Source organism: Podarcis muralis, chromosome 12 (assembly GCF_964188315.1).
Source record: "Podarcis muralis chromosome 12, rPodMur119.hap1.1, whole genome shotgun sequence".
Taxonomy (NCBI): Eukaryota; Metazoa; Chordata; class Lepidosauria; order Squamata; family Lacertidae; genus Podarcis; species Podarcis muralis.
Genome location: NC_135666.1, coordinates 24,541,787 through 24,554,273, shown reverse-complemented (window position 1 = coordinate 24,554,273; position 12,487 = coordinate 24,541,787). Strand labels below are relative to the sequence as shown.

The 12,487-nt window shown below is 40.0% G+C and overlaps 1 protein-coding gene across 6 annotated transcripts in view; it reads left to right on the top strand.

The window, feature by feature from the left end:
- MALRD1 (MAM and LDL receptor class A domain containing 1) overlaps window positions 1-12,487 on the top strand; it is a 233,090-nt gene that overhangs the window by 95,359 nt on the left and 125,244 nt on the right. For all 6 annotated transcript variants that reach the window (XM_028750688.2, XM_077936862.1, XM_028750689.2 and 3 more), the window contains 3 exons: window positions 1,341-1,588; window positions 2,458-2,746; window positions 11,994-12,239. In XM_028750688.2, the coding sequence (XP_028606521.2) occupies window positions 1,341-1,588; window positions 2,458-2,746; window positions 11,994-12,239 (783 nt within the window). The remainder of the gene's footprint in view (window positions 1-1,340; window positions 1,589-2,457; window positions 2,747-11,993; window positions 12,240-12,487) is intronic.

Genomic DNA, 12,487 nt, shown 5'->3' with positions numbered 1-12,487 from the left:
CCGTCAACCAGAGAGGGCAGTCCAGTGCAGCTGCAGGGGTGCCTGGTTGTTTTCTGGCTTTAGCATGGGATGACATCACTTCCTCCTCCACTGGCTGCACCAGCTGCTGGAGCTCTCCCATGGTTGCAGCCAGTCGTTCTGCCCTTCATTTCTCTCTGTGTTCTGGGAGACCAGGGCAGAAGGAATCTGGTCACAGCAGGAGGGGGAGACTCTCTGGATTCTTCAGCAGCCTGCCTCATATCTCTCTTCTGCCATCCTTCCTCTCCTGCCTCTGAGTCTAGACTGCCCTCTGCCACAGCCTCTTCCTGCTCACTAAGCCCTGTTACTTCTGCAGCTTCTGACACTTCCTCCTTCCAGTCTGCCCCCTCTTCTCTCTCTGAACATGCATCACCATCCCACCCCAAATCCCCTGCTTCTGAGCCTTCTACCCCTGGGGGTTTGCTCTGCATCCAGCCAGTCCATGACAGCAGACAGGCTGGTTGATACAGGATACACACCCAATGCCTACGCCAAACCCTGATGACATCTCTAATAAATAAACTTGTGGCCTGTTTAATCCCAAATGGTTGTTCTGTGCTTATTTCAACTTCCCACCGCCTGCAGCATCATTGTGCCTGGACTTTCAAATTGTACCTTCTCTTTGAATATGAAAGAACATATCTAGTCAAGTTGTTTTTTGCTCTTTTTTAATTATCTCTTTTTATACTGAAGTAACGTTAAGTCCAAATATAAGTAATTTCACAGGTAATTTCAATATGAAATAAGCTGCATCCTGCTGTTTCTTTTAATAGTTGACCTTGTTCTCTGATGGTCTAATTCCTATAGCTAGTATAATTCTGTATGTTACTAAAATATATAAAAAGTTTGTTCTCTTTTGCTTGTCTAGAAGAATTGGTTTGTTGCGATCTTTGAATCTTAAAACTTAGAAACTTAAAACAATAGGTTTAACAATTAAAAATTTAAAGCTTTCTGTTTTTCTCAAAATATTATGAAATAAATATCTAAGGTACCGGATATTTTTGGTTTACCCATATTGCATCTTATAAGCATTCATTTGTAAGTTGCAATTAGATACCTATTGGGTAAAATAAGCCTGAATTAAAGAAAAGGCTGTTTGCTAATCTAAATTCCTTTTAAAATAATGTCATTATCACCATCAGCCTTTGCATGATGGTACATCAGCCACCTGTTAAAAAGCCGTTCATTAGTTAAATGAGACTCCCTCCATTTTGAGGATAAAGGCAGAATATGTTTGTTATTATGGTGCTAATTTCAGCATTTTGCATTCTTTTTCGATTTTAGACACTTTGAATTTTGTTGGGTTTGTTTTGTTTTGTTAGGTATGTCCATTGGGCGCTGTGATTTTGAGTTTGATCTCTGTGATTGGGAACAAGATCAGAATGACGACTTTGACTGGAATCTCAGAATTGGAGGAATCCCAAGAGCAGGCACTGGGCCAGTAGCTGATCATACCTTGCAAGAACCATCTGGTCATTACATCTTTATAAAAAACTCCTGCCCTCAGTTGCCAGGGCAAGAAGCCAGAATTACTAGTGTGACTGTAAGCAGAAAGAGCAAAAATTGCAAGGTATGTGAAGGCATGTCTAGCAGGAACAATAGAAGTTAATTACTAATTGCAAGAATAAAACATCACTTAAGCGTCCCTTAGAGAAAATATTTTGTTTTATAGGTATCACCTTGTTCCTTTAATTAACCAAATGCTATTGTAAAGCAGTATTATGTTGCTTTCAGTGTAGAACCTCCAAAAAGGGAAATAGGTTCTGTTGAAAACTTTCATTTGTTCTGAATGAAATACATTGCTTAAGTGACATTAGTGTTTGGATCTTGGCTGCTGGGTGTAGAAAATGTCTTATGATAAAAAATGTACAGAATAATTTGTGTGCCTCTGATAAACTATTGAAATTAAGCAAGGATAAACAAATATTTGAATAAAAAAGATTATTGCGGTTAAAATGTCAGTTGGATTCCACCCCCAAACATTTGGTAGTGGGAAATAAACATTTATTTTTCAAAGGAAGTTATTTATTTATTAGATTTCTAAGGTGCCCTACTGTGGAACTCTCAAGGCAGTTTAGAAGCACATTAAAGCAACAAGAAACAATCAAAAACAACAAAGTTAACTCAAAACAACGAAAGGATCTAAAATGAGACTTCATGGGTGATACTGAACCAGTCTCCAAGAATTCAGTATCTCTATTAAGAAGTGCAACTGCTTCCTGCTCCCCTGTCCCACCACCTTCCCCTTAAAAGCTGGTCTTTACTGTAAAATCATTAATGGACTATAGATATTTAAATGGATAAATATTGCAAATCCACTGCACACTGACAGATAGTCTGTTGGATTCTTTTCTCATGGAACCATAAAACATGTTTTCACTATGAAGGGAGTATTATTTAAAGTCACTGCTCCATATTTACTCCTTCTCTTCATTTCAGGTCATATTCTACTACCACATGTATGGAGCTAACACTGGATCACTAACTGTCTACCAGGTGACAGCATCAAATCCCCCCCAAGTATTATTCAGCCTCTCTGGAGATCAGGGGAATTTCTGGAAAAGAAAAGTGCTGCTATTAGAAGCCTATGAGGACTTCCAGATCACCTTTGAAGGGCGTGTTGGAAAAGGCTACAGATATATAGCCCTTGATGACATCGTGTTTACAAGGGAATGCTTGCGATCATCAGGGTTCTTGCCCGACGAACCTACAGCATCACCCCCAACAGGTAATTACTTGAGAATGTCAAGAAAGATCTCTCTCCCCACTTCACTTTTATATTTCGGCAATATAGTAATCAGCACATTGATGGGATGTGGTCATTGAAAAAGCATAAATATATGGCGTCGCTTTAAAGAGGGAGAATCTTTTTGAACTTCCCCATCACATATAAATGCTTGCAGGTTGCACAAACATTTCCCCTGTGTAGCAATGGATCTCTGAAGATCGCTGGATTACTTCAGACTTTTCTGAAATGTGTTAAATGAGGACCTTGCCCTAGTAATTGACAAAGTAATTCAAAATCTGCCGTGTGCAAATGGAGCTGAGATGCAGGACACCTTTTAAAATGAGATCCTCTAAAATAAGAGATCACTTAAAATAAGGAGCTTGTTGTGGTTTTGTGCAGGAGAGGATTGTATCCAGTTACTCCAATTTGTTCTGGGTTGTTGCAGCCCATAGTTGATGTCAAAGCCTTTAATTTATTGACTTCTCTTGATGGAACTCTTTACTTTAGTACTGATGAGTCTGTGCTTCAGGAAACAGAACAATCTTAGTTATATATACCCATATCAATGCATAAGGTTGCTCTTGGGGGCATGTTCTAAAAGTCTTGTTTACAATTTTAAGTGCAAAAGTCTATTTTTAACGATGTTGCATTTATGGTTTAAAATGCATATCAAAGTAGCTAAAGATACCGCCATAGTTTCGAAGAACTGTGAGCAGAAAGAGGTTTGCACAAGGAGACTTTCCCATCCCCTCTTCGCTACTGTTAGGGTTGCCATGTTTCAAAAAAATAAAAACCAGGACACCCGGGGCGTTGTTGAGCGCCACTTGCATTAGGTGCTCCTACCTGATTCCCTTTCCCATTGAACCCTAGACCACATCCCCATACTTATCCGGAACGTTCCCTGATCCTGAAGAGAAACATTATTTCCCTTCCAGCACAACCTAGTATTTAAGTGAGTGTGCTTTAGAATTGGAGCCTGAAAGCAATAAAATTGATGGTGATTGTCAGACATATTTCTTGCAATTTACTGCCCCCTTTGACAAGGCATTTATTATTACAGGGAATTACTGAAGCCTGGAGATATGGGTGTGCTTGACAGGGAGGTGTATTATGTTCCATCTCCATTGGCCTTTTGTTTAGCATATGATACCGATATGGTGTTAAACTACACTGGGAATTAAGAAAATTTATTATTCTTGTTGTAGACATATTTTTTTTAAAGCGCCCTTGCTGCTTTGGAGACTCTGAACCAAAGTTCTGTGCTTTATTTTAAAAATAAAACAAAAGCTTCTTGGACACGTTCACCTGGCAGTTTGTAAGCAGTTGGGAGACTCTTGGGATGGTTGGAAATTCTAAATCAATTCTTTCGGACAGTGAAAGCTTTTCATTTCTTATCATCATGCCAGGGATGTTAAAGCCTTACAAACATTCATGTGGGACCCATTTCCTTTTATAGAATATCCAAGGTTTTAGTCATATGTGAGTGTGTGTATGAATATATATATATTCTCTAAACACTTTCAGATTAACACAATTGTGCAGGAAGCTCATTAATCACTTCTTTTGTCCCGTTCTTGTTCACCTGCCACGATTTGGTACTCAAAAGTTTCAAGGTCAGTGCTTTTAATGGAACTTTTTGCTGGAATTGTGGAGATCCAGAGACAATGGGATTAGCTGCACTAAAGACTCATATCTCTTTGATCTTTATTATGCTGAGCACAGCATGTTATAGTATAGGAAACTGCACTGACAACAAAACTCAGCTTAAAAAAAAATAGCGCTCAGGTTTTTTTCTAGCTCCCAGAAATAAAGTTTGCCAGCCATTCAGCATTGACTGAGTTCTTTATTTGAACAGTATAATGACAAGGTTGTGAATAATTAAGTTCAATAAATTGAGATGACCCCCAAGCTGAAACACCCTCCATCTGTTTACTGAAGCACTTCAAAAACTTAATCATGCCTCGGACATTTCAAGTATAGCGCACCTTTTTGTTTAAGACAATTTTCATCTCATGTCTCCTACAGGATCTTTCTTCTGATTAAGAGTTACAACTATTACATTATGCTCAAAAAAGCCAAGCATAATTAATTTTAGAGTATTGTATATAATTAAATATTTAATGTATTATATGTAATGTAAACACAAATAGCATAATTGTTTGTTGGTTTTGGAAACTGGTGCTACCCTCCATTATTTTTGAAAACGATTAACTCCCCAAAATCTATGTAGAGGATACTTATGACTTTGAATACTTAACTCCTATTACTTATGACTTTGAATACTACTCCTATTAGTACTACTAGAACATAGACAGCTCAGTCAGCACAGCACGAGACTCTTAATTTCATGGCTGTGGGTTCAAGCTTCACATTGGGTGGAATATTCCAGCATTGCAGGGGGTTGGACTAGATGACCCTCGTGGTCCCTTCCAACTCTGTGGTTCTATGATTCTACAATTAAGACACCATCTGTGTACATGGTATCTTATGAACTGAAAAAGATGTATAGAGAACTATAAGCAAGTATGTCCTGCAAGGTGTTTACAGCAAGGAAGGAAGCCGTATAAGCAGTAGAGGGAGAAGAAAAGATCATGAGAAAACAATTATATAAACCTATCCTATCCTGAACCTCCCGAACACACTAAGACCCTCTTCAGAGGCTCTGCTCCAAATGCTTGTGCCGTCATAGTTACAGTACATAGAGGCTTGAGCTAGGGCCATCTCAGTAGTGGCACCCAACTTATAAAACTTCCTCCCAAAAAAGGTTCCTCTTGCATCTTCCATGGTCGTTTTAGGCACTTGGCAAAGAAAATATTATTTTGAATGTCTCTGGAGCTCCTTGCGTTCTTCAGCGCCTGGTTCTATATCCTGGTGTGCATGTCTGGTCCTTCTTAGTAAATTTATTTCTCACCATAGTTTTTTTGTATTTTTTTTTTAAAAAATATGGATTTCTTGTTAATTTTACACTATTGTCTTTTTTAAAAAAATTGTTAAGTGTTCTGTCCCAGGCAATGGTCTCATCTAGACTGATTTCTAGTCAGAGGAGGGTTAGTTCAGGCAGAGATCAAGTAAGGCAGGATGCAGTCCTACTGAGGGAAATCTATATCTATCTATCTCTATCTATCTATCATCTATCTATCATCTATCTATCATCTATCTATTTTTCAGCTTAGATGCTGTTTTTCAGAACTAAATGCCCTCCCAAACTGGCTCACAGTCAGAAAATTATTAGCAAAACAGCACCAAACAGCACCATCAAAATCACATCCCTCAAGTCACATGTAAATTAGACATTAGAAAAATCTACAACTGACAGAACAGTAATTTTTTTTATTAAAAAAGCACACCATAAAAATAATAACAGCCAGGCTAACATCATCAGATCCCAGCAGTGGTCCCATCCCTGCTCCCAAGCTTCCTGAAATACGTTGGTCAGCTGACACAACAACCTCCAAGCTTCCTGTTACCTTCTGCCTTCAGTAGCAACTCCATCTCTGTTCTCTCATGTCCATGGATTCTCTCTTGGAAGATTGTTTGACGCAAATCTTTATCACCTTCTTCACACAGGTTGGCTTAGTTTGCTGCTTTCTCTGTGTCTTAGGGATTCTCCTCTAGCAGAATTGGCAGCCATACCTTCCGAAGGATGTGGTGTGTTTTCAAATACCCTATTATGCCACCTCTTCCCAACTGCAGCCCTTTGCCATCTCCATGCCAATTGGCCAACTAGCAAATTGGCCCTGCTGGCAAAAGTTAAAATACAATACACTAAAGCAAACCAACAGCAATAACAGCAGATAAAAACCGTGCTTGGATAGTCACACAACTATTTTGTTTACACTGTTATAAAACAGACATGGACACTGGATCAAGTGATTTTATTTTACCTATGTGTTTATTTTGTAATATAGGGAGAGGGAAGATGAATCAGAATAATAGAATTAGACCCAGGCTAGATTCTCAACGAATGCTAGCTTATTGACAACTGCAACAAAACTCATGGATGCTGGGTCAGATTCTTGGTGAGAAATAATGAGGGGAAGCAGAACTTTTTAGGTGTATTCTCTGAACAAACAGGCATGTATTGCTAAGAGAACATACTTTAGCATGCTGTGTCTGTTCACAACGGAGCTGCAAGACAGAATATATGACCCAGTTCACTTCTAGGAATAAAGATTGTGGGATGAATAGAATTTAATGCGAGAGTAGAAAACTCTTCAAAAGCATTTTTGTCCACCTGCCCCCAATCTCTTTAACAATAACTTACAATATCCAGATCTGTCAGAGTTTACATGAGAAGACCTTTCACCTTCTGAAAAACATGACTCTTCTGTGCAAGCTTAAATATTTGTACTTTATACTTCCACTTCTCCTGATAACCTCTATCAGTGACCTTGTTATTGTTTCCACTTCATAAATATCAGTGTAAACTGGGGGTTTATAATGCTATTCATCCCATTTGGCTTGGTATAGTTATCTTGAAGCCTCTCAATACATACTAACTATAATATACATGTTTTGTCAAAGGGAGAAAAAGACTGCCTGCTATAGAAGTCGAAATGTTGCTGTGCAAATGTTAGCAGTAAATTTCATTCTACAAGACAGAAATGATCTGCAAGTCCTGCTGTGGACACCATTAGCAAAATGCCTTATTTGAAATTCTGATAGTCGTGTTTACAACCATATGCTGCAATACAGGGACAGACTCTGTTTGTGCTCATGCCATTTTCAATGAATCTTCTGTCCCAGTGTTGAATAGTTTCAAAGAACCCTGCTTTCCTACTAAGTGAAACTGATTTTACAATGCTGCTCCTTTTCATGAGTCATTTTAGACTAGTCCACAATCCGGTGTTTGGTTTCAACCCACCAATTCAAGTACAGCAGAATACAACCCCAAATTTTTGTTCTCCAAACCACTGATTAGAATTTTATCTCAGATGGTGAAAACAGATTACACCCATTTAGTAATTCTTAAATCTGGATTAATCCCAAGGTTTACTCTTGTAGCTTGAGTGGTTTGGTAGGTAAAGTAAAATTACTGAAGGAATAGGCTGGTAATATAACTTTCTTCCTACCTCCAAAAGGCAGGAGAAGGTTGGTTCTGCCTGTGTGGCTGGCATGGTCTATTCTGCTCCAACAATTCTTGCATCATGTGGGCCATCATGTGTCTTAGAAACATTTTTTTACAGTTGGGAATGGCTATTAATGACTTCTGCTACCTTTCAACAATGAAGCTATTATTAGCTGTTACTAATAGCCAGTTTCACAGGGCACTGGTGGAGGAAGAGGGGGGCAGGGGGAGCGCACTGCCCCCAGCAGCACGATCTCGGTGGGGTTCAATCGCGCTTGCCCGCCGCCCATGCTGGGTGCCATGCCCCCAGGATGCGTGCCATGCCCCTGCGGGTGGCACGCCACGCCTCCGGGGCGCACACCAGCCACGCCCCCACCTGCTCTCCACCCCCTGGTGCTGGAGCATGAAGCTCCGCCACTCACAGGGAATGCTTACACGTGACTGCAGTAGCTATTATTACCGCACAAGCAATCACCTTTTGCCATAGACAGCTTATGACCTATCTTTCATTTGTTGAATGGGAAGTAAAGTGATTCATCTTGTAAAGAAAGAAGAACATAGTATAAAAATGACCTGAAATATATATTTTAAAATTTATGGTTTTGGTCTTTGTTTGCCACTCTCTTCATTTTGTTTTACGTCTGTGTGTTCATTCACAAAAGTGTTGGCTTTTGTGTATCATTTTCAGGAGAGAGAAGACTTTTCCTGCATTGCTTGAGATGGCTGTAGCCCTCTTCAGTCATTAATCTGGACACAAACAAAAGTGCAGTGAGAACAGAACAAGTCCCCCCCCCCCCTTTGACCTCCATCTTTTCAAGAGTCCTGTTTTCGGTACAGGCTATTGTATGCATGAGCTTATTTTTCAGGGTTCTGAACCACATGTATTGGACCTAGGTGTATCTGGCTAGTCTCTCTGCAAACAGGAACCTTAAATGCATGGAGGTTGGGAGCAGGGTACACGGATGTGGAACCCAGACCAGAGGGACTTTGGTGAGGCTGCTCAGCTGATGTGTAGGGTAGCAACTGCTGCTGCGCTCCCCTACATGTCGGCTGTTAGACAGGGAGGATGAGCAGCCTCAACAAAGTTCTGCTGCCCCTCTGGCTCACAAGGAGATGCTTCCCAGAGCCCGAAGAGGACATCCTCTTCAGGCTTTGAGGAGGGTCTCCTTATGACCCATGAGGACTCCCCACTTATGTAAGGGTATCCCCACTTATGCGCATTTCACTTAGGTGTCATGGCCCTGGAACGTAACCCCCGCATAAGTGGGGAGTTGCCTGTATAGTGGTTGACGCCCAATCTTTGGAGATACAAAATCTAGCAGTTTGGTCTGCCTCCATTACTATAAAAAAAAATAAGAATTTACCACTGCAAATTCCCCTCATTGGTAGGAAGTTTGTGATCCCCACATGTAGATGTGTGCACATGAAATATACTTCTTCCTTTATTCCTGTTATGTTTCAGAAATCGAGCAGTGTGCAAACACTGAGTAGCATTACTGTAATTTAAGAAATCACTGTGATGCTTAATATCTTACATCAATTACTGCTGGGCAACACAGTGACTTGCAATAATATTAAAGCTGCAATTAAAACATTGCAACCAATAAACAATAGAAACTGAATAACACAACAGCAGAAGGAGTCAAACAGTAAAACTAGTGACCATAAAGCAACAAAATCACTGTGCCTTTTGAAGACCTTGCAGTGCATGCAAACTCTTTTTTAACATGGCGCTTGAAGTAGGCACTGGGTGAATAATTGGGGATACAGAGTCCCAAAGCTTGGTCACCATGTCAGAAAAGACTCTGTCTCTGGTCACCATCTTCCTAAGATTTGGCAGTAGGAGGCCTGGTGGGGAGTGCTGTTGTTACTGTGGCAGTAGCAACAGAAGAAGATAAAATCTGTGTGGTTGCATTGGGGATGTAAGGAATATGTTTTGGGGATTCCATCAGTGCCATATGGTGAAGTCTGAAGTCTGGCTCTTACTTTGCTTCCAAGTATTATTCCAAGGCATCCGCAAGTATAGCCCATTGCAGTAGTCTACTATGGATGTTGCCAAGACATGAATACCATGTGGCCAAGCAAATTCTGTCCAGCACCATGATATAAAACATTCTCTTTTTCAAAAAGTTTTGTGTGTTGTTTTTTTTACTACATCGATTCTAAAAGTTTCTGTGTAGTCATTATCATTATTTGTTGTAAATCCTCCTCAGTTCATGGATTTTATCTTAGAAACACTAACATCTCCTTGGAGTCTATTATGGTCAATGTGCCTGCGCTGTAAGAACAAAAAGTCCACTTGCTAACAGCTTCTGTGATCATTGCTGTGGAAAAACATATTGACCCCTTTCAAGGAGTCTCTCCTGTCCATTAAATAGCCAGACCACTTTTATGACTTCTGTTTTATCAACAGATAATACTGTGAATATTTTGAAGCAAGCAATGCTGTAGAATTGCACTGCAAGGCTGCACCCTAAACACACTTTCTCAGGAATGAGTCCTCTTGGATACAGTGGGATAATACCTCCAAGTAAACATTCATAGGATTATGTTGTACAAACCATGTATTTCAATGGAAATTGTTCCAACTGCACCCTCCTGGTGGTGCAGCAATAAAACTGCTAGCACATTTGCAAAGCTAAGCAGGGTCCAGTATGGTTTCAAACTGGATGGGGGAACCACATGTTGAGATTCCTGCATTCCAGGGGTTTGAACTAGATGACCCTCAGGGACCCTTCTAACCCTATGGTTCTATGGCATCAATAGGGTTTAAAAGAACTCAGCTTTCTTTGGATTATGCCCATTCAGTTCTTATTAGTGCGGAAACACTGAAAACAACATTCTGTATATATCTACCAAGACGTCAGTCCTTCTGAACTCAGCAGAGCTTATTCTCAAAAAAGTGGGTACAGGATTGTTCTCTTAATTGCCTAGTTCTGTCTAAACAAAAAAAAAAATTCCTTCCAGTAGCACCTTAAAGACCAACTAAGTTAGTTCTTGGTATGAGCTTTCGTGTGCATGCACACTTCTTCATGCACACGAAAGCTCATACCAAGAACTAACTTAGTTGGTCTTTAAGGTGCTACTGGAAGGAATTTTTTTTGTTTTGACTATGGCAGACCAACACGGCTACCTATCTGTAACTGGAACTAGTTCTGTCTAGTTTGGGGCCAGTGTGTTGCAGGGTAGAGTGCAATTTTTAAAACTAGTTATTAAAATTATTTTGTACTATCTTTAAAAGAAATTGTTTTGGCTTTCCTTATCATCCCCTTGGTTGGCTCTCCTTATTACCTGGTGTGCGTATCTCTGTGACAGTTAGTTTCTTTCATTTTCCTTTTAAAAATGAAACAAAACAGCAGCATCCCAGTCCTCACATGTTTGCTTGAATTCAGTGCATGTGGTTTTAAAAGGCTTTTCTTCTTGATTGGTAGGTTTAGAACTCCACCAGAGAGTGCAAGCACATGCAAAAATAGTTTATGTAGTTTCATTTTGCTCAGTATGCCTATTAATGTGTAAAGTTATTCCTGTATTGCCCCCCCCCCCACGTGCCATTCACTTCCATTTTCATGGAGATTTCTTTGGCAAGGCATACTTTGTGTGTGTGTGTGTGTAGCTTAGTCTGAGCTCCAGATACTCCAAAAGGACTATCTTCCAGCTAAACGATTTCAGAAAGAGTTAAAGTATGATTGTTCCGCCTCCCTCCTCTTACCTTAATTCATTTCTGCTAAAAATGGCGTTCAAAATATTTCAAATGTGATAATGGTTTTCAAACTTCATGCTAAATAGCATCTACATAGCTGTCAATGAACTCCTGTATACAGCGGACCATTCAGTCCATTCTGGATTTTAGTCAGCATTTTGAACCTCAGGTTTATGTGTGAACTGATCACACCCATAGAGCACATTTATTTAACTCTCCCTGCGAGAGTTGTAGAGGAAGGTTGAATCAGTTGGTGGTAGTAAGCCGTAATTCAAAAAAGCTTGACTACTATTACCAATCACTTCATTGAGTAATCCAGAACTTCCTGTCATGCACTTTGTAAATCACTGATGTGGTTCAACGCCTCACTCTGCAGTAAAAGAAAACGCCAGCAATTAAGTCTGGCTAGAAACAATGGAATACATTGTCATCAAAATCCTTCTCTCTTCTCTTTCTGTTTGTGTGTATATTTTTTCCAGGCTCTTGCTCACATGGTTATTTGGAATGTCTCAATGGCAAGTGTTATAGACCAGAACAAAGCTGCAATTTTGAGGATGACTGTGGAGATAATACTGATGAGAGAGAATGTGGGACCTCCTGCACTTTTGAAAATGGCTTATGTGGTTGGCAGAATTCCCTAGCGGATAACTTCGACTGGGTTATAGGAACCAGCTCACCTCAAAGCCTCAGGCCTCCAAAAGACCACACACTTGGAAATGGGAAAGGTACGTTGCCACTTCAGCACAGGGAATTTATCTGCATTCACAAACCTTATCATCCCATCCCATGCAACACAGGGCAAGTTCTAAATCTAATTAGAGTCCTGTTATGAATATCTAAATTGGTTAAATCCCTAATGCTGGAAACTGTTCTGTAATGCAGTTGTAACACTGTTTTGCAAAGCAGCCTCTTCTTAATTGTTGCTTTCTCAGAGTGCAGGGAAGTTGCACGCTTGTTTCTCAGGTGGGAAAGA